We start from the raw sequence: 23162 nt of genomic DNA, 5'->3' as shown, positions 1-23162 counted from the left end.
TATCTATATATTTTCTTAGACTGGTGAATAGAACAGAGCCACCCACTTGATTTTGGGTATATATTTTGGTCCCTTAGAAAAAACTACTTCCCAAAATTTTAAAGAAAGAAAATCATATATGTGTATGTGTGTGTGTATATATATATATATATATGCACACACACACAAATAAGGGTAAACATGATGAAGGGATGGAATATGACTGTAAGGATGAAAATTTTTTAAAAATTCTAAAAAAAAAATGAATTGATAGGATAAGTTGGTTGGAAAAAGAAAGAAAAGAAAGTGGAGAGAATTTTCTCAGGCTGGAGACTAAAACAAAGCCCTGTGCTAGATTTAGGGTATATTTTGATCTATTAGAAGAAATTGTGTCCCAAAATGTTTTTAGAAGAAAAATCCCTATATGTTATACAAAAAATAAAGTTAGATACAATGAAGGATAAAATAGACTATAATAATGAAGGTTTAAAAATATTTTTTTAGAAAGATATTGTTTAAAAACATTAAAAGAGGAGAGGAAAAGTTTAAAAAATTAAAATAAGAAAATAAAATGTAAAAAATTTTATTAACTTTGCAAGATTAAAGGTTCATGGGGGAAAAGCCATGAATTCTAGGTGTTGCTTTCCCCTAGCTCTGGGGTTAGCTGTTCTCCTTGATTGGTGAACCTGGTCTTGGCTGGATGTTCTTGCTGATCTGCGGGAGGGTCCTGTTGCAGTGATTCTCAAATATCTTTGCTCGAGAAGGAACTGCACCACTCCTGCCAGGGGCCAGGTTAAGTAATCTGCTCATGTTCACTCTCGGAAACTTTTGTCCCCTGAACGTTTTCTGTAGAGCTCTGGAGGACAGGAATGAAAATGGCAGCCTCCCAGTCTCCAGCCCAGAGGTGCCAAGAGCTCAGGGCCCTCCTCAGTGCGCCCTCAGAGAAAAGTACTCAATCACTACCATCTCCCTGGTCTCTGGCCGTGCTCTGAGCTCACCCGGCCTGTGACTGAGCATTTCTGTCTCTGGCACACAATCCTGTTTGGACTCTCCAAACCCAGCAGGTTCCTGCCTCCAGAGAAGGAAGGTGAGTCTCCCCAGATCTGCCACATGTGGAGTCCCTGCTCAAACAGCAGTGGTCTGATTGTGCCGCAGATCACAGGTACCCTGGGCTGAGAGCTCACTCCTCGGCTCTGCCTCTGTAGTCAGCTTCCCTGCTCTGATACCTGCGAGCTCTGCTGCACTCAGACACCCCCGATCCTTCTGTAACCACGTGGGACCTGACACCACACTGTTCCCACGAGGGCTGGATCCCTGCTTAGCCTCTGGAGCAATGTCCCTCAATGGAGCAGACTTTTAAAAGTTCAGATTTTGTGCTCCATTGCTCTGCCACTTGTCAGGAGCCGGCCCCTCCCCGCGCGGTCTATCTTCCCATCGCTTTGAATTCACTTCTCTGCACATCCTACCTTTCAGAAAGTGTTGGGTTTTCTGTTCTAGAATTGCTGCTCTTCTTCTTTTTGATCTCCTGTTGGGTTTGTAGGTGTTTGGATGGTTTGATAACTATCTAGCTGAACTCCTGTGACCTGATACCATCTCAGTCTGCTACTCCTCACCATCTTGACTCCTCTATCTCTTTTACACTCCTTTCTTAGGGAGGTTGCTTCAAGTTGTGCTCTGACAAATTCAAAAGGTAAGCCAAGAACTAATAAGCAAACAGTGGATCCAACCTGAGACACGGGTGGGGTGATCTGGAGTGGGAGGTGTGAGGTCCAGGGGGTGCGTCTTGCTCCCTGACAGTGAAGAGAGGAGGAGCCATGGTGCAGGAGGAACCAAGGATGGTCTAGAGGCCAGTTCATGCAGGCCACACCCACTTTGGTGTAGAAACAGGGGAAGGGGAGATAGAAGAGACAAAGTGTTGTCAGAAGGCAGAGAAAGGGTTCCAGGTTTCAGAGCTCAACCTTCATTTTTTTTTTTTAATCAAAATATAGTTCACACAATGTTACATTAGTTTCAGGCGAACAGCATAGTGATTCAACAAGTCTATACATTATGCTATGCTCACCACAAGTGTAGCTACCATCTGTCACCATGCAACACTATTATAATACCACTGACTATATTCCCTATGCTGTACTTTTTATCCCCATGACTTATTCATCCTGTAACTGGAAACCTGTATCTCCCTTTCTCCTTCACCATTTTGCTCACCCTCCTCTCTCCTCTGACAACAGTTAGTTTGTTTTTTCTATTTATGGGTTTATTTACACTTTTTGTTTGTTGGTTTATTGGTAGATTCATTTTGTTTTAAGATTCTACATTTAAGTGAAATCACATGGTATTTGTCTTTTTCTGACTGACTTGTTTCAATTAGCATTATGCCCTCTAGATCCAACCATGTTGTTGCAAGTGGCAAGAGCTCATTCTTTTTTATGACTAATATTTCATAAACACACACACAGACACACACACACACACACAGTACATATACACATACACCCCACATCAGCTTTATCCATTCATCTATTGATGGACATTTGGGTTACTTCCATATCTTGTCTCCTGTAAATAATGCTACAATAAATATACAGATGCATATATCTTTTCAAATTAGTATTTTATTGCCTTTGGATAAATATCCAATAGGGGAATTACTGGATTGTATAGTATATCTATTTTTAATTTTTTGAGGAACTTCCATACTGTTTTCCACAGTGGCTATACTGATTTACATTTCCACCAAGAGTGCACAGCGTTCCCTTTTCTCCACATCCTTGTCAGCATTGTTATTTCTTGTGTTTTTGAGTGTAGCCATTCTGACAGGTGTGAGATGATATCTCATTGTGGTTTTGACTTGCATTTACTTAGTAATTACTGATGTTAAGCATATTTTCATAGGTCTGTTGGCCTTTTGTATGTCTGTGGAAAAATATCTACTCAAATTCTCTGTCCATGTTTTTATTCAATTGCTCATTTTTTTTTAAGATTTTATTTATTTATTTGACAGACAGAGATCACAAGCAGGCAGACAGGCAGGCAGAGAGAGGGAGAGGAGGAAGCAGGCTCCCTGCAGAGCAGAGAGCCCGATGTGAGACTCGATCCCAGGACCCTGAGATCATGACCTGAGCCGAAGGCAGCGGCTTAACCCACTGAGCCACCCAGGCGTCCCTCAATTGCTCATTTTTATAATATTGAGTTGTATGAGTTCTTCCTACATTTTGGATATTAGCCCTTTATCATATGTATCAATTGCAAAGATCTCTTATTCAGTAGGTTTCTTCTTTGCTTTTGATTTTCTTCACTGTGTAAAATTTTTTTATTTTGGTGTACTCCCAATAGTTTATTTTTGCCTTCATTTCCCTTGCCTGAAGGAACATATTTAGAAAAACATTGCTAAAACCAATGTCAAAGAGATTACTGCCTATGTTTTCTTCTACAAGTTTTATGATTTCAGGCCTCATATTAGGTCTCTAACTCACTTGAGTTTATTTTTATGTATGTTGTTAGAAAGTGGTTCAATTTCATTCTTTTGCATGTAGCTGTCCAGTTTTCCCAACATCATTTATTGAAGAGACTATCTTTTCCCATTGTATATTATTGCCTCCTATGTCATAGGATAATTGGCCAGTTGAGCATGGGTTTATTTCTGGGCTTTCTATTGTCTTCTATTGATTTGTGCATCTATTTTTGAGTCAGTACTATATTGTTTTGATTATTATAGCTTTGTAGTATATTTGAAATCTGGGATTGTGTTACCTCCATTTCTTTTCTTCTTTCTCAAGATTGCTTTGGCTATTCAGGGTCCTTTGTGGTTCTATGCAAATTTTAGTATTATGTAGTTCTTAAAATGCTGTTGGTATTTTGATGGGGATTGCATTGAATTTGCAGATTGCTTTGGGTAGTATGGACATTTTGGCAATGTTAATTCATGAGCATGTAATATTTTTCCATTTTTGTTGTCTTCATCTTACTTCATCAATGTTTTATACTTTTTGAACTATCGGTTTTTCACCTCCTTGTTTAAATGAATGTTAGGTACTTTATTCTTTTAGCTGCAATTATAAATAGATTGTTCTCCAGATTTCTCTTTCTGCTACCTTGTTACTAGTGTACAGAAATGCAATTGATTTCTGCAACTTAACTGAATTTATTGATTACTTCTAAGTTTTCTGGTGGAGTCTTCAGAGTTTTCTATGTAGTGTGTCATGTCAACTGCTAATAGTGACAGTTTAACTTGTTTCGTACCAATTTGGATGCCTTTTATTGTGTGTGTGTGTGTGTGTGATTGCTATGCTAGGACTTTTAGCAATATGTTTAATAAAAGTGGGAGTAGACATCCTTGTCTTGTTTCTGATCTTAGAGGAACTCTCAGCTTTTCAACATTAAGTATGATATTAGATATGGGTTTATCATATATGGCTTTTATTATATTGAGCTATGTTCCCTCTAAATTTTCTTTGTTGAGAATTCTTATCATGAATGGATGGATGTTTACTTTGTCAAATGCTTTTTCTGCATCTATGGAAATGATCATATGGTTTTTATCCTTTCTCTTGTTAGTGTGGTGTATCATGTTGATTGATTTGTGAATATTGAACCAACCTTGTATCTCTGGAATAAGTCCCACTTGATTATGATGCATTATTTTTTAATGTATTGCTGAATGTGGTTTGCTAATATTTTATTGAGGATTTTTTTGTATCTATGTTTATCAGGATATTACCTGGTAGTTTTCTTTTTTCTATAGTATTTTTATCTCTTTTGGTATGAGAGTTATGTTGGCTTCATAGAATATATTTGAAGGTTTCCTCCCTCTTCTGTCTTTTGTAATCATTTGAGAATAGGTATTGACTCTTCTTTGACTATTTGGTAGAATTCACCTGTGAAGCCATTTGGTCCCATTTTTGTTTGTTGTGATTAGTGATTCAATTTCATTACTAGTTATCAATGTATTCAAATTTTCTATTTCATCCTGACTCAGCTTTGAAATATTATATGTTTCTAGGAATCTATCAGTTTTTCAAGGTAGTCCAATTTGTTGACATATAATTTGTTTTAGTAGTCTCTTATTATCCTTTGTCCTTCTGTGGTATCAGTTGTTACTTTCCTCTTTCATTTCTGATTTTATTTATTTAGGTCCCTTCTCTACTTTTTTTTTATGACTCTGACCAAAGCTTAACAATTTTGTTTATTTTTTCAAAGAACCAGTAATTTTTTAAAAAGATTTATTTATTTATTTATTTGAGAGAGAGAGAGAGTTAGAGGAAGAGGGAGAAGCAGACACCTTGCTGAATGGGGAGCCTGACAGGGACTTGATCTCCTGTGTCATGACATCACAACCTGAACCAAAAACGAGTCAGAGGCTTAACCAACTGAGCCACCCAGGTGCCGAATAAAGAACCAGTTTATAATGTTACTGGTTTTTTTTCTATGTTTTTCAGGTTTTATTTCATTTATTTCTATTCTAATCATTATTATTTCCTTCCATCTACCAACCTTGGGGTTTGTGATATGCCTTCATTTCAATTTTTATGGTAAGTTCATAACACTTCAGAAACATTCATGTTTGCCTTTGTGTCTACAACTTCTATCCTGCTATGTATTCCTGCAGTTAGTTTAATCTAAATAAGTAATGATAGACCATTGAATGTAAAGAATAATTAATGGTATTTAAATTGCATCAATTTGGTCACTGTATATAATTATGTGGAGTTTAATTGTGTTTAAAATTTTAAACCCAAAGAGTATGCAAACTGAGTGGTATAACATTTTTTTGTTCAGTAAGTGAAAATTTTAATTCACACAAAAATATTATGCTGAATTTAAGCATAAGCTTTAAAATTGACATCTGTTCTTTTAATGTTTTTTATTTGTTTTAAAACTAGAGAATGAATTAAGAAATAATTATTACTGCATAATTATTACTGGAAATAATTTTGTTATGTAAGGGAGAGGAGTGTTAGAGTGATCCCCTCTGTGTATCAAATATGCTAGGCATGGTGCTGACTACAACTGTTGCCCAGAGGTTATGGTCACTCTCCCTGTTGCCCACGCTCATTGTAACCCAAACATACTCTTTTGTGATCCTGTTCTCTTCTCTTTCCCTGCCATTCTCAACAAACCCATTAGTCAATGCAGTTCAATTCAAATCTTAAATCAATATTCTTTCAGACATCTGCCTCGCAGTCTATCACTTTCTTGACTCCCTTAAAAAAGTTTTCAGTCTTAATTAAATTATCTATGCTACTATATTCATCTATGGATTTATTTTTCTCAAATTTATATCTCTGACTCTCACCTTTCCCTTGAACCCCAGACTTATATCCTATGCCACAGCTCAAAGCTAGATGTCTAATAAGCATATTAAATTGACTATGATCAAATATGATTTAATGTTCTTGCCATATCTATGCTGTCCCAAGGGGTCCCCGTTTCAGCAAATGGCATCATTCTTCAACAAGTTATTTAAAATATAACCTCAATCTTTCATTACGCTCTTTTGCCTATATGTCATACCCAGTGCATCAGTAAAACTGAAGAGGCTTAACCTTCTATATGTAATGAAAATTTACCCAGTTCTGACTACCATTTGGTACCCAGAACTGTGCAAAACCTTGATGCTGGGTTTCTTGCTTACCTCTTTTCCTCTGTCTCTTCCATAGCAGTGGCCTTAGTAAGCTTTATAAAACATAAATGATCTTATATAAATAAGCCATATCATCAGTCCTTGAACAAAATGCTCCTATAATTTCCCATCAAATTTACAATAAAACCCAGAGCCCTTATGTTGGTTTACAAGTACTGTATAACCAACCTGACCCCAGTTGTATTTTTGACCACTTTCATCACTTCTCTTTGCTTTACTTATTTTACTCTCTTTGGCCATACTGCCTTTGTTACTATTCCTTCAACACACAAACCATCTCCCTGCCTTGGGTTCTTTATATTTGCTTGCCCCTTAGCCTAAAACATTTGTCCCAGCTTTTTCTATGGTTTACCCCACACGACTACAGGTCATTTTTTACAAGTTATCTTTTCTGAGATGTCTTCTCTGACATCTTTTCTGAGATGTCACTGCATTATATGCAATAGTGCAGAAGTATATCCAATTGCCTTGACTTCATTTCTTTTTTTCAAGGCATTTTTTCAATATCTGACATACTATATATTTATCTTCCACCTTAGAGTGTAGTATCAAGGGGGCAAAAAATTCTCCACTGCTGAGTCACCAGAGCCATAATTTATATAGAGAAGAATTATAGCCACTGAATTAACAAATGGGACAACTGTACCCAACTTTTATAGTAAATACAAGTTTGTGCTCTTTCCTGCTCTTTATCACTCTTTTGTCTCCTCAGCTCCTACCTGGGCATTAAGGAAACATCCTTGACTTTTTCTAGTGTCATGGAGCCCCATTCTCAAAGTTTCCTGAGAGAGATATGTTGAAGAAATAGCTGGTCCCTGGAGGCATCTTTAGGGAAAGAGGCAGTGAGGACCACGATGGCAGCAGCAGGGCTGGGTTTCCCCACCTGACTGCCTCCAACAATGGTGATCCAACAGCCATTCTCTGCTTCATCTTGCTTTTGAATCATGGGATTCAATTCTGGTGACCATGTGCCCCATCCTAGAAACTAAATCACCTATGAGCCCAAGGGTCTTATATAAGGGATTGTAGAAATCTACTCAATTTCTCAGTCACACTAGAAAGGGAAATCATGTGACCCAGAATGGAACAATGAAATATAAGGGGAAATCTGCTCGAGTTTCTAGGGAGAAATCTTGCTTTGAAAATGAAAAGGCAAAGCCTCCAAAGAAAATGGCCTTACCCGAGTCCTTCCTTCCTTCCTGCTCAGGATTTTGGCTGAGGCTGTCATGATGCCTGCCACCTTGGGACTATCAAGAGAATGATCAAGGATAAAAATCCAGTGAACTGAGAATTGTAGGAAAAAAGGGGTAAAGTTCAGGCTGGTAATGACCCTATTGAACTTCCAACAAGAACTTTGCAATCAAAGACTATGCTTATGGTTAATTAAACAATAAACTTCCCTGTTTATAAACCAGTGCTAATCAGGTTTTCTGTCACTTTCTCACAGATGGGATTAGCCAGGGACAATAAAATGATGTTTACACAGGTGACAATTAGGGCTCTGCTGAGACCCTAAAGTCACCTCTTCCTGATGAAGGAGCAAACAAAAGCCCTTTAATATGAGAATGTTAACAGAAGGCTTAGGTGCTGGCCTTTTGGGGTTGCCAAGAAGAAAGGAAAGGGAAGAACAGAAATGAGGAAGAACAGAAAGCTCTGGCTGAGAACCAGAGCAAAAGCAGCTGTTGCTTATCATAGACACACTGAATTTATCACAGTTGTGTGTCACACCCTAGCAGGCATTTCTTTGAAGATGTACTGGGGAGTGTGTTTTTATGTTGTTCTTGCTTGGGTGTTGAGGGGTTCCAGGTCAATACCACAGGATATATAAAACCACCTTTCCTGATCAGTCTTTATAGACCATTTCTGAACTCTCGGTGAGTGAATTTGCTCTGCAGCTACCCTCTAATTCTTCAAGCCACTTGGGAGAGATCTAAGCTCTCCCATACTGATACTGATATTCCTCTGTCTGTTCTCTCTTGAAACTCTCCATGTGCTTTTTTCTCTTCCTTTCCAACGATAGTGGAGCTCAGAGATGTCAGCATTCTATTTTTCCTCCCATCCCCAGGACACTGCCTTTCAACAGGATGAAGTCTACCTCTTGCATTTTTCTCCTTCTCATCCTCGTCCAGCTGATGATCCCAGAGACTGCTCCGTGTTCCTTAGACTCCATTGTGGATACAAAGATAAAAGAAGTTCTCAACGGCTTGGGTAATTGACTGGGGGCAGGAAGTGGGATAGAACCCCTGACTATGCCTCCTATCCCTAAACCTAACTTGTTTATTCCATCCTCAAATACTCAACTTCTATTAAGTCCATTCAAGCTTAATCTTCCTGCCCTGAGCTCTACTCCCATATCATTTTTGGACTCCTGGTTAAAACTGCAGGTTTCCCTGATGATAATAGCTTGATGATGTTGGTGATGAAGAGGAAGATAGTTATAACTTATGAATACTCATTATGATTGGAGTATAATGCAAACGTTACATAGATTACTTAATTTTCACATTAGGATGTAAGTACAACTGTTACTTTCATTTTACAAATGAGGAAACTAAACTTTAAAAGCTAATGAGTAGCATGATTATGGACATTGATGCCTCTGAGGTAAAAGGAGATTTGGAAGGGGATTATGGGAGATAGATATCATGGGCAATATCCCTTCTTCTCTCCTATTCAGAGATAAGTACTTCTCCAGCAAAAAAGATGACATGTGTCAGTATCACAAGCTCAGGCAGACTGTCCTCGTGCCCTGCAGGTAAATAACTCCATGAGGAGGAATGGTGGGTAAGATGCCCTATGCCCTCCCCTGACCATCCCTTTCCCCTATCTCATGTTTGCGTTATCCTGGGGCTGGGTCATAACTCTTGGTTCCCAGTGATCTCTTGCCCATTCTCATTTCCCTTAACAATGCTACCAAGAGCTCTTGAGTTTCTTCCTCTTCCCTTCCCACCTTCCTTTCATGACTTCACACACCAGCCTCCCTTCCCTCAGTTGTCCTGTTATGATCTGTCACCTACCATTTCCTCCTGTCATTCATCTCCCAATCTATTCCCTTGTTTGGGTGGGTAGGGCTAGCATAGAGGTAAATATATCATAAATCTAAGGAAAGAAATGCCCAGGCCCCTCAATTTCACAGGTCTCTTCCATGGCCCTATACCTAACTTTGTGTTAGTAGATTTTGTATTTTTTCCCCTTAAAGAGGGCTCTTAAAACTGAATTACCATTCAGCCCTGCAAAACTTATATCTATCATTGGGCTGCACAGAAATGAAAAATGGTAGGAGTATACCTCCCTCATCTCAAAATCCAAGCATTCTAATTTCTGTGTTTCATGTGCCCATGTAGGGATGGTTGTCACTGGCTGTGCCTGTGGCTATGGCTGTGGTTCCTGGGATATCCGGGGAGAAACAACATGCCACTGCCAGTGCAGCACGATTGACTGGACCACTGCTCGTTGCTGTCACCTGACCTGAGGTGGAGGAGGATGAAAACCCAGCTGTGTGACCATGACTGCAATGAAACCATACGCCAAACAGGAAAACGGACTCAAACTGTCCCTTTCATTTGTTACAACCTGCTTCTTGGGTAGTAAAGACAATTTTTGCATCTCTCGTGGTTGTATTTTTGATGTTACTGCCCTGGCTTAGAATTGCTCTAGTCAGAAAATTTCTCCAGCATCCTAATTACTCCATTTCAGCAAGAATGTGGAAAAATATGGGGGAGAATGGGAAAAAGTGAGATTGATACTCCAGTCCCCTAGTTCCCTCATGTTTAACAAAAGGATGATGACTGTGCCAGGCATTTTGCTTGGCACTTGAAGTGCAGAGAAAGTAAATAACGTGCATGCACTCATGGATCTCACTGAGTAGAACAGTGAGCTCCAGACTAAGTGCAGGCAGACTTTCCAAGGTGGGGGTAGGTAATGACAGTTTTAAAAGAATAAATTTCTAGATTTCTGCTTTGTGTATATACTGTTTCCTAAACTTTGTGTCAGAGAACTATTTTGATCAAAGTGATGAATTTGCCATTGTCTTTCTCTCCCATAACAAAAGAAAAATACAGCCTTTACCTAACATAGAACCTTACCATGATTCATCAGCTTAGGGTACAAATATCTGCAGGATGAAAAGGAATGATTCAAAATATTGGCATGAAGGTTGAGTAATCTGGTGACTGGGTAACAAGTCCTTTTATAAGTTGTGAGACTTCTAGTGTTTGACACAATATTGAAGAAGGATATCATCTAGTTATCAATTGGTAGACCACCAAAAATATTTTTAATAATAAGTTGCAGTATGATTTTTAACAAATAACTCAGAAGGAATTCTGAATATAACTACAATAAAATTTTTCCCTCCCTGCAAACTTAATTATGAAGTTGTCATCTCAAAGCTTATAACTATGAAAAGAAAAAAGAAAAATACACTTGGCTCTAAATCTCATCTCTCTCTAGGATTATTTGTTTGTGGACATATAAACTACTCAAAGGAAAAAAAAAGCGGTTCCATCTCTCTCATTAAGAAATACATTTCCAAAATATACCTTTTGTGTTTATTACTTATTGAAATTAGTTATAAATGTTTTGTTCAATTGTGTACTATTAGTTGGTGCAATAATAACTCAATACCCTACTATGACAAGTAGAGTGAGTTTCTTAAAATAAAAAACAAAATCATGTCATACGTCTGTCCAAATTACACATTCTAGTGGTTTCTCATTACACAGAAAATAAAATCCCAATATTTATCATGGCCAACATGATCTGCATCTAGCCACTGGAAATATATCCAACCTCATTCTGATCCTTCACCCTGGCCACATCTGAATTCTTGGTGTTCCTATAAGCAATCAGCACCCTCCCTCCTCAGGGCCTCAGGGCCTTTCTAATTCACATCCTCTAGGTAGTTACAAAGTTCACACACAAAGTCAGTCATCTTTATTTCAGAGAAACCTTTCTGGCATGCTCTATCTTTTGTCCTTTTCTTCTCCCTCTTCTCCTCCTCCTCCTCCTCCTCCCTCTCTTCCTCCTCTTCCTTCCTCTCCTCCTCCTCCTCCTCCTCCTTCTTCTTCTTCTTCTTTTTTTTTTAAAAGATTTCTTATTTATTTATTTGACAGAGAGAGAGATCACAAGTAGGCGGAGAGGCAGGCAGAGAGAGAGAGAGAGAGGGAAGCAGGCTCCCTGCTGAGCAGAGAGCCCGATGCGGGACTCGATCCCAGGACCCCGAGATCATGACCTGAGCTGAAGGCAGCGGCTTAACCCACTGAGCCAACCAGGCGCCCCTCCTCCTTCTTCTTCTTCTTAATGCTTTTTAGTCTGGACTTCAAAATACATATTTATCTGACATTGTAATCAATGAAAGATAAAACTTTGTCTAACTTGCATATCATTGAATCCCCAGTGCTTAGAATGGCACCTGGCCCATGGAAGAGCTGCCATGAACAAATGAATTAGTCTACTATCAAGTCTGAGTCAGCTCCCTCTCATGCCTTCTATCCCACTTCCTATAATCGGTGAGGGACAGGCATTGTTTTAATGGTCTCCGGCACCCACATTCAAGGTGACTGTGGAAGAAATAAGTGTACATCAGAGGGCACATCTTTATATATATATATATATAGTTTGTTTATTTGACACAGAGAGAGAAATCACAAGTAGGCAAAGAGGCAGGCAGAGAGAGAGAGGGAAACAGGCTCCCGGCTGACCAGAGAGCCCGTTGCGGGGCTCGATCCCAGGACCCTGAGATCATGACCTGAGCCGAAGGTAGAGGCTTTAACCCACTGAGCCACCCAGGCACCCCAAAGGGCACATCTTTTAAAGAAAAAGTCAGGTTGAAGATGGAAGCCAAAGAGGTTAGCAACAGCAGAAGCAGAAATTGGATACTGTAGCTCTGGCTGGTATGGGTGCCCACTGAGTGGACAATATCCCCTTTCTCTGTGTGAACAGCATCCTGGTTTCACTCAGAATAGTAATGTTCCCCATCCTGAGAGATGAATCACTGTTGAAGTCAATGGTGGAGCCTCTGTTCCTCTTGGCCAAATATTTTCTTTCCTAGACAACTTTGCATGGGGTGGAGTTCGAACATGTGACCCAAATCAGGCCAAGAAGACAGAAGAGGACTCTGCTTGGGTCTTCTGAGAAAGAGTTTGCTTTCTGGATGAAGAGCAGAGACTCAAAACTGTCCATAACAATTTCGTTGCTTTGGGTTTGGGTTTGAGAATGTGAGGTGTGGAGCTGTGACCATGGACTTAGTCAACTATCTTGTGATATTTGAGGAAACTGTAAGGATGGTGAAGAAGGAGGGAAAGAATCTGAAGCTGCCAGAACATAGAATTTTTAAAAAGTCTAGAATCATCAAAAGCTCATTTGTTTATAAGTGAAGAAATCAGTTTGTATTCATTCATTTTTACAAGTATTTATTGAGTTCGGCTGTGTGATAGGCAGTGGGATACAGTGGTGACTGAAATGGGCAAAAATTACTACATTCATGAGCTTCCATTCTTTTTTCTTTTTAAAAATTTTTAAACATTTATTTATTTATTTAGAGAGAGAGCGAGCAAGCAGGTAAGCAGGGTAAGGGGCAGAGGGAGAGAGAATCTCAAACAGATTGTCTGCTCAGTGCAGAGCCCAACGTAGGGCCAAGTCTCACAACCCTGAGATCATGACCTGAGCTGAAATCAAGAGTCTGATGCTTAACTGAGGGAGCCACCCAGGTGCCCCAGTGGAGCTTCCATTCTAATTCTAAGCTTCCACCAGCTGGGATTTTTGTTACTGTCCCAAGGACAGAATTAGTCAAGGACAATATAATAAAACCGGGCAGATAACAACTAGAGTCCTAAGACCACACATTTATTTATGTCTATTCCTGTTGAAAGAATAAACAAAAGGTCTGTAATGTGAGATGTCAGCAAAGACTTGTCAATTCTTGGCAAGCTAGCTGTAAGTTTATGAGGCTGCCAAAAGAGAGGAGGTGGGGGGGGGGGAAGAGAAGGGTGGAAAGACTTACCCAGCAGAGAACCAGAGCAAAGGCAGCTAGTCCTTTCAGCCTCTTTCTGAAGGCTGGACTCTCCCCAGCTGCCTGAGATCCCAAGTACTCTCTGTGTTTGTTGGTGGAGATGGACAAATGCCCTTGACACATGCTGCCAGGGTGAAATCGTCCCTGCCCTCCCAGGTTTAGCAGACTTTCCCTAAACCTGGCTGTGTGAGTCTGAAGCAGAGCTATGTTCCCTCACATCTCTATCAGGAGTGCTGCAAAGGGATCCAGGCTCCCCAGTCCAGTTCTTCCCTACTGTCCTTTCCCATCTCTCCCTTCTGGACCCCAAAATTGTTTCATCTTCTCTCCACATTTTCCTCATGGCAGGATGTTGTCTTCCAACAAGACGAAATCGGCATCTCACCTCCTCCTCATGACTGCTTCCACCTCATGAGCTCAGAGGATTCTTTGTGCTACTTACACTTCCGTATAGATGAAAAGGTAAGAGCGGTTCTTGGGGCGTTGACCGACTTACACTGGAAGGGGAAATGGAAGCAGGGGCAGTCATATCCCAGATTCTCAACCCTGCTATTAGACTCCACCCCATTTTCTAATCCAACTTCAGATGGCAACCTCTAACTAGAAGATTCATCCCCAAATTCCCTGCCTTCTCTGCCTTATGGGCTCATAGAGCTGCTGGTGGCTCGGTGATGAACTCTACACCTAACATTCTCAAGCACTTACCATGTGTTAGGCACTGTTAGACATTCTATTATTATTTTATTAACTACTCTATGAGATAACTACAACTATGAGATAAGCGCTGTTATTTCCATTGTGCAGAAAACTGAGGCTTAGACAAGTTACATAATTTATCCAACAGCACACTGCACACAACTATCTATTCAGTGGCTCAATCCTGGATACCTTGACTCTAGCAGAAGGGTGATGTAGAATTTAGGGGAGGGGAATGGTCAGTGTAGGCCCTGTCTTAGCTCTTGATCTCTCCCAAAGAATGCAAGCCCTCAGCTCTGTTCTAGTAGTGTCACTAATGAAAATAACCTGTCCTCCTTCCTCAAATAAGCTAGTATATGAAGATGGAGGTGTTTGCTCACCCCTTGCCCTTTCTCATGCACCTGGACTCAGGCTTTCAACCCCTTACGGTACCAACAGCTTTTTTCCAAACTCAGGATTGTAATGTCATTGGGTTGGGCCGCAACTCCAATACCCATAATTTCCATCCTTCCCTCCCAAGGGACTAATTAGGGACCTAAGGTTTCTTTCTACTCCTCTCCCTCTTCCTTAACCTTCCCTACACCAACCTTTCCTCTCATCAATGCTCTGCCATATCACCTCCTTCCTCTTCTGTGTCTCCCTCTTCCCCTCCCAATCTAATCCTGTGCTGTTTCTGCTGCCTCTAAAGGGAGGATGCAAAGGATAATGGGGGAGGGTTTGCTCATGTGCCTGTGCCTGTGGCTCTTGGGATGTTCAGGGGGACACCATGTGCCCCTGTAGTACAGTCCTGCAGGGTGCATGGCCCGCTGCTACTTCCTCATCTAAGTGAAGGAGGTAAGATCTCAGTCTGGGGATGATGAAGGCAATAAAATCATGACCCCAACCAGGAAAACTCTACCACCTCTCCTTCAAACCATGACTTCTCAAGTACCCTCTGCCTGTGACATTCCTGCCTTACCAGTAGTAAAGATAGTCCTTTCACCTCTCTGTTTGTGTTTTTGGTGTTACTATACCCTACTGAGGTGCTAGGAGAGGGCAGAGAGCATAAAATTGGTGGTGGGAGAAAGACTCTGTAGCTACCAACCACAGACTGTGACCAGCTACAGAGGCAGAGACATTAGAAGCTATGTTTGATGTTAGTTAATTGTTTCTTATCTTCCCTTTTTTTCTCTCCATTAACTTTTATGGAGAGCACTGGGTGGTAGCTAATGTTTTTGGTTTTAGTTTTCAGGGAGGAGGAGAATATATAGCCAGGCTCCTTCCACATTGAGTCACTGTGTTCTACCAAGCCGGAGTTCCTATTTTAACAAATATTTCTACTTTTTTTTTCTCTCCTGGCTTCAGGATCTGTTCCTTCTTCTGAACTTTTGTTGGATTCTCCTTAGTTACACCTTACCTTGGGTGTGCATCTATCTCCTGCTGCAATTCTGACAGATAAAGTCACCAGTAACAAGCCTGTCCCTCCTCCATGACTTTGTACTTCAAGGAGTACAAGGGGGTTAGAACCTTCATAGAACTTGTATATTTTAGGTAATCACATATTTTTGCCCTGACTGCTCATTCTATTGGCCTCATTTCTATTGCAGTGCCACAAACTAAGCCCAGGCTTCTGGTCCTTTGAGAAGCATTAGCACGTACTAACAAGCCACTATTTACCAAGAGCTATGGCACGAATTTTACACACACTGTATCATTTAAATGTCACAAGAATGGCAAATCCACTCTACTCATTGCTCACGTCAACTATGTTGGAATCCTCCCTGATACCTCTCTATTCCTTACCTGCCACATGGGGGTACTCCGTAAATGTTTTGAATGAATCAATAAACACTTCTGTGGTAAAGGTGTTACCTATATTTTGCAGTAGCAACTGAGGCTGAGGGCCACTGAGAAACCTGTTTAAGTGACACAGCTGAGAAGTCGGAGCTGGGAGACTCTAACCTGTTCTGTGTGATTCTGAAGCCAGCTTTCCCCTAGACCAGGCTGTACCCCAATACGGACCTCCACATTAGCCTGTGTCTTCTCTTTCCGATCCTGCCCCACCTGCTGCAACCTACTGCGCCCATCTGTGTAAGATTCTCTCCTGAAATCATCTCTTATCAAATCACTCAAAAAAATTCATGGCTCCCCCGCCGCTGCCTGGTATACCAAGTTTACAGTCTGCAGCTTTGCTCCAGTCCACTCTTCCTACCTTGTTTGCTGCTCCTCCCCAGAAGATCTTTACTTTATTCAAATGTGTCTATTCCTGGTAGCCATAATCCACTCCCCACACTTTTTCTTCCTCTATGCCTTTGTTCAATCCTTTTCTTCTACCCCAACTGCCACCCCACTGCCCAAGCCCAGTTCCCCATTCCCCATCCCCAACACTGCTCTATAGAAAGCCTGTCTTTCCTTGAAGGTTAGGAGCAGACCTCAACTCCACTGAAGCTGTTTATGACCAACCCCATCCCACAGCGACCACAACTTCCTCTTGCTTCCAATTATCTGTCTACACCTTCATTTTTACTTGCAGATTGCTTCCTGTAGTGTTATCTCTTCCTGTGTTATGTCTCATTTCTTCTGCTATATTGCAAGTTATCTGTATAGCAAAGACAATGTCATATCCATCCTCTAGAGTGCTTAGGACAGAATTTTACATAGTGTAGGAGTTTAGTATTTGTTTCTTATATGTCATAGCATGCTCTGGAATTTAAATGAAGTACAAACTAGATCCTAGACTGATTACTCTGTAATCAGTGTTTTATTTCAGAGATAGGAAGTACATGCTGTGTATAGAACATTGGTTTTAATTAGACAGGTGGACCTTCACGCCTCATCTCTTTCACAACCTGCATGAACTTGGTTGATTCTGTTAATATCTTGGAATCTCAGCTCCCTTTTTTGTAAAATGGGGTTAATATAACCTTCCTCATAGAGTTGTCTTAATGATTAAGGGAGGTTACTGTGCTAAATGCCTAGAAGAGTGATTGGCACATAGAAAACACTCAGTAAGTGGTATTAATTACTCTGGAACCATCAGGAGCATGTGAGCTATTATCATAGAATCAGAAAATTGTGTCTCCAGGAAGCCTCCCAGCCACCGTCCAGTCCAGTCAGTCCTCTACTTTCTTCAGGTGGTAATTGTAGGGTGAGGGGCTTAATCAAGGTCAAAGAAATCGTTAGGAAGACAGTAAGCACCAGCAGTCAGATCTTTGATTTCCCAATCCTGGGCTCCTTCTACTTTATACCCCATTTCTCATGACCAAGGCATGTAGTATTTAGTAAGTACTTAAACCTCATTTAATTTTTTCCAAATAAACATTGTTTCTCCTGAAAATTTTATTTCTAAACTTTTGCATCAGTTGAAAATTAAACCCTAGAGGTTAATCTTTAAAACAAGAAAGGAACACTGGATGTGATACATAAACAATGAATTTTGGAACACTGAAAACAAATTAATAAATAAAAATTAAAAAACAAACAAGAAAGGATATAGCATTGTGGTATTGGCTTAGGGATATAGAAAGCTGGAATGAACATTACTCTTATACCTACAAGAAAAAGGGAAGATAAATAGCAAGTTCATGACTTTTTTGGAGCCTACCAGAGGGTAACCCAAATATGAGGAACAACAGCTTCTGAGGGATAAATGGGATAGAAGCTGTTGTTTAACTGGGGCAGGTACGGCCAGTAAGAAGAAGTTGAACCATTTCTGTAGTCTTAAGGCTTTTCCCCCTTAAATACTTATTAATTACAGAGAGAAATATAGTAACTGTACAATAGATAAGCCCAGAAGACATCACCTTAAGTCCATGATCAAAGTAAACATCACCAGTATACCCTCATACGACATACTGAAGCATGTACCTCTCTTCTGTGGTATTCTCACCCAAAATGCAAAACCTCAATCTGATCATGAGAGAGCATCAGACAATCCCAAATGGAGGTACAGTCTTCAAAAGAATTGCCCAATAGTCTTAGTAGTGTCAAAGTAAAAAAAAGGCTGAGGAATTATCACAAATTGAAGTATACTAAGGTGACATGACAAAGAGATGTAGTATGGAGTTCAATACTAGATCCTGGGAAAAACAGGATTTTAACAGCAACAACAATAAAAAGCAGAGAAATCAGAGGGAAAACAGTTTATTTATTTATTATAAAACTTTATTTACTACATCGATGTTTATTTCTTAGCTTTCATAATTCCGATTATATAAGAAGTTAACATTTGAGGAACCTGAGTGAGGGTGTAGGAGAGCATTATTATTTTTGTAGCTTTTCTATAAGTCCAAGATATTTCAAAATAAAAGTTATTTTTAAAACATGTAAGTCATGACAGTCATAGATTCTCAAAATTGAAAGGGAAATTTCAGTGTCATTTAGTTCACTTTCCTTTTTTTTTTTTTTTCCACTTTCCACCTAAGCTTACATATTTCTGATTCAGGCATCCACATATATTTCTACTAACATCTATAAGCAGTCTGTTTTCAGTCTGTCTGCTTTGGGAAGAAACAAAGTAATTGTGAAATATCAGGCATCAGAATTTCATTTTAGATGGACAAAAAGGAGAAGCCCAGAATGAACCCTGAAGCCATCTCCTTTTTTTCTCCTGCTGGGATGAAAATCTGTCAGACCACTTATGAATGAGTTACTTCTTATTTGGACAGAATACAAATATATTCAAGTATGTTAATGTCCTATTTAGATAAACTAAAGAATAAAATACCAAATTATCAAGATGCTTACACAAACATTGATCTTGGCCCTGGATATTCCTTATTTTTTTTTTTTTAAGATTTTATTAATTTATTTGACAGAGAGAGACAGAGATCACAAGTAGGTAGAGAGGCAGGCGGGGGTTGGGGAAGCAGGCTCCCTGCTGAGATCATGACCTGAGCCAAAGGCAGAGGCTAACCCGATGAGCCACCCAGGCAACCTGGCCCTGGATATTCTACCAGAGCTAATCTATGTAACTAACTCAAAGAAAGCCATCATAAAGGGTTGATTGTCTTGCTTTTTCATGCCCAGTGAAAGAGAGAGAGAGAGAGGCTTTGTAAGTTAGGACCATAGTCCCCATAAAAATTTAAATGTAAGGAGTAGTCAGCAGGATGGTGGACAAGGAAGTCTCTCAGCCCTCCTTGCTCCACAGAAACACCAACTTGACAATGATGTACATACCACAATACCTTTATGAGAAGTCTAAAATCCAGTTAAGAAGTTGTAACACTCCAGATGACCACAGAACCTGTGACTGAAATGGGTAAGAAGAGCAGTTTCACTTTATGCACATCAGCCCCCTCCCAAGCCAGCACAGCCTCAGCACCAAGAGAGATGGCTTTAGCCTGCAATTTCTCCCTGCAGCGGAGGGAGGGAAGTGTGTATTCAATTTTTAGCATGCTGCCCGAAGGGCTGGTTTCTGTCTCAGCTCACCCAGAGCACTGATGGACCCAGCACCTAAAAATATAGAAAAGAGAAGGATGGCTTGCTGCACCCAGCCTGGCTCCACAAATTTTGGGAGAAAAATACTCACAAGAACTTGAGGCTTCTCCATAGGGAAAAAGAAAGGAGAGGAATGTGGCTCCAATGTCTCAACTATTAATACAGCAGTAGATACCAGAAGTAAGAGATTGTGGACTCCTGAGAAGACACCAAAAAAAATCCCTGAAATTAGTAATTTACATGCAGAAGTCCAGGGAAGACATATTCATAGAAAAGGTTTGAGGGGCTCTCAGAATCTCTGTTAGGGCAGATTAGTGAAGGTTTTCTGAACCTGTCAAAGCCAGTCCATAAAGACTGGGAGAGGTGACTATTTCTTCCAAAGCTTAGGCACCAACACAAAGCTACAAAGAACATGAAGACTCAGAAACATGAAATCAAAGGAACTGCAAATAACTCTGTGGCAACTAGTCCCAAATAAATAGAGATCCATGAATAGCCTGACAAAGAATTCAAAATAATCATCTTAAAGAATCTCAGTGAGTAAAGGCTTTAGCTTTCCCCATTGTTACAAATAATGCAAGCAACTGTGACTCAGGCCATGCTTGGATATTTCTGCCAACTATCTCCCATAGAGTTGTTCCTGATTAAGGCTGGATTCTGACTGGCAGCAGCAAGACAAATAGTCATATAGACTCCCAGGGTAGAGGAAGAAATAAACTGCCTTTTAAAAGGTAATGAGTTGAATAAGTACTTTGATGGGGAGAGACAAGGTATAAAATAGCACAGCTTTTTAGCTATGAGTTAGGGAATATGGGGAGTTGGGGGGGGGTGTAAAAATCTGACCAAAATCTTTCTCTTTTTATAACCTACAACACCAAAGGCATTAGAGCACATCTAAGGTAGATGGATCTTTTTGCAAGGATCTTGCCCTTACCTTCACAGGAACTCGGAAGGACCTCCTGTATCTTGGCCTCAAGTAAGACTGGTTCTTTAGTAGGGTAGATCTCTGTGATCATTTAAAATCTCATCATTTATGTTTAAAGGGCATAACTGGAAGATGGTCATGTGATGACAGAGCTGTCTGGAACCAGCACAGCTGGAGAGATTCATCCTCCTTGTTGCTCTTCATCAACCCTCCCCTCTACCCTGCAAAGTAGGCTGATAAACACCATGTTCATTGAGGTTATGAGTGTCTTCTAAATAAATTTATAACTTGGGTCCCAACAAATGCCAAATAATCCTGATTGAGAGAAATGCAGACTGTTAGAATGTTACAGTGGATTGGGCCTGGTTAGAATGAACATGAACCATTACCCAGACCTAATAAATAACAGATTTATGAGGGCCCAATATATATTGCCTTTAGCATATCCACTGACAGACTGCTTTACAATCTATATCACTGTTCACCATATCCACTAGCCCTTCCAGCTTAGAGGAAGGGTGACTGATGTATAAGTCTGGGGTGGTACCATCTTCCAGACACAGCAAAGGAAAGTGCACCTGAGCAAGTGAGCTTGAAAGGCCCAAATATTGGGCCCAAATATGTTTAAATCGTATTCTTGAGTTTGGAAATGTTTCTTCTTACTGGGTATTGACCTAATGTCTTACATACATGACTAATCAGGAATTAGACTGGCTAGGTTGCCATGACAAAAAATTAAAACAAAATATAACAAAGTACCTCTTATCTAATTGCCTGAATGCTTACCTTTAAGGCTATGAAAGCATTAATCTAATGCTCCTTTGTACATGGAGTAATAAGTGCCACAGAACATAAAATAGTACCAACCCCATTGAAACGGTGTTGAGGTAGAACAAATGTTTAGATCTCTTTCTCTATCATGAACTTGTTTGTGACAGGTAAATTTTTGATTGGATCCCAGCTTAATTACTTCAGAATAATGGTTGGCTATGAGATAACTGAGCAGTAATAAGTTCTGCAATGTTCCCAATACCTGGGCAGCTGAAATCACCACCTGGTTGTAAATCCTAACCATGTCTAGCTCTTCAGATGAAACTGGGCTCTGGTGCAAAAATTTGTCAGTCTGGGATACATGTCATACCTAAAAAGGTCTGTGACCAATAAAAACATTACCATTGTGAAAATGAACATTAAACCTCCATCCCTTGGGTAATTCTCAGTTCTATGACCAGACCACGGTTTAGATCACAGCAACAAGAATGACCATAGGACGTAATTAGAACCATCTGGCAATTACAAAGAATGTCAATAAACAAAAAACACTGAGCTTGGGAGAAGCCTTGGCAAAATGTCCTATAGTACACGGGCTTAGACTAATGTTTTTTGCTTCATGTTTTGTTATGTTTTATCATATGATTTAATTATTTGTGGTGCTACAGGTCTTTGACTTTACGCCCTATTGAAATAATTCTATTGCTGTATCATATTTTCCTGAAGAATGACCAAGGGATCATTTTCCATTGACTACTCTGAAATAAAATATAAGCAAAATTATAAGCTAGAGATAGCTGGAATGTGACAGACTTGAAGGAAAGATATTAACTGCAAATCATTTACTTGATGCTCAAGACAGGGGATGTTCTGTGCTTCATAGTTAGATATGCCAAACTCTTAAGTAAGTAAAATTTGAACAGGCTAAACAATAGAATCTGCCTAGCAAGTTACCAGTTTAGGTCCCATGTAGATTCACATTTATGTCATGAAAGAGGACCAAGTAAAGGCAGAGGACAGTGAGCTGCCCATGGCATACATGCAAGTCAAATGCTATCTGAGGCAGTGATCCCAGAAGATGATCTTACTCAACATGGAGTGTTAGCTTAGCTTGATGACCCAGACCATAAGGAGACCAATGGACAATTGTTCTTGCCTTGAATTACAGAAGAGTCTTGAGAGTTTTGTGCAGCTGTGTGGCAAGATGGGCCTGGCCTGAATAGGAATTTCTGCAAACATTAAGAAAGGGAACTGCTCTGCCTGAAGGGAAGCTTTAGAGCCAGTGTTCATCTTTTGTGTATTCTGAAAAGGTGGCTTCCACGTGTACATCAGAATGAGGCTCCCTCCAAAAGACCAGTTAACAAGTCTTCCTGCATTTTCTGTGGCAGCCCCCTCTGAAGCTACTCTTTGCAGAGACTATTGCACTGGTAGGAAGGTACAAAGGAGAAGAGTCTTTGTGTCTTCATCTGAAGCCATATATAGAGTCTAGACTGCCCAAATCCTGCACCTTTTAAAAAAAAAATTTTTTTTATTTATTTATTTGAAAGAAAGAGAACACAAGCGAGGAGGAGGGGCAGAGGGAGAGGGAGAAGCAGACTCCATACTTCTCAAGGAGCCCTGATGCCAGGTTCAATCCCAGGACCTTGGTACCATGACCTGAGCTGAAGGCAGATGCTTAACCAACTGAGCCACGCAGGTGCCCCTATCTTGAGCCTCTTTAA

The 23162-nt window shown here is 40.1% G+C and overlaps 1 protein-coding gene across 1 annotated transcript; it reads left to right on the top strand.

Annotated features, from left to right (window-relative positions):
• Nucleotides 1-8420: 8420 nt before the first annotated feature.
• Nucleotides 8421-10232, top strand: RETNLB (resistin like beta). Its single transcript, XM_044255031.1, has 4 exons — nucleotides 8421-8496; nucleotides 8688-8830; nucleotides 9300-9377; nucleotides 9967-10232. Exons 2-4 carry the CDS (start codon nucleotides 8707-8709, stop codon nucleotides 10092-10094), a joined length of 330 nt encoding a protein of 109 aa, XP_044110966.1. The 5' UTR covers nucleotides 8421-8496; nucleotides 8688-8706; the 3' UTR covers nucleotides 10095-10232.
• Nucleotides 10233-23162: the final 12930 nt, after the last annotated feature.

This window comes from Neovison vison, chromosome 6, assembly GCF_020171115.1.
Source record: "Neovison vison isolate M4711 chromosome 6, ASM_NN_V1, whole genome shotgun sequence".
Classification (NCBI taxonomy): Eukaryota; Metazoa; Chordata; class Mammalia; order Carnivora; family Mustelidae; genus Neogale; species Neogale vison.
The sequence above is the reverse complement of the archived record's forward strand: the minus strand, read 5'-3'. Positions and strand labels throughout refer to the sequence as shown.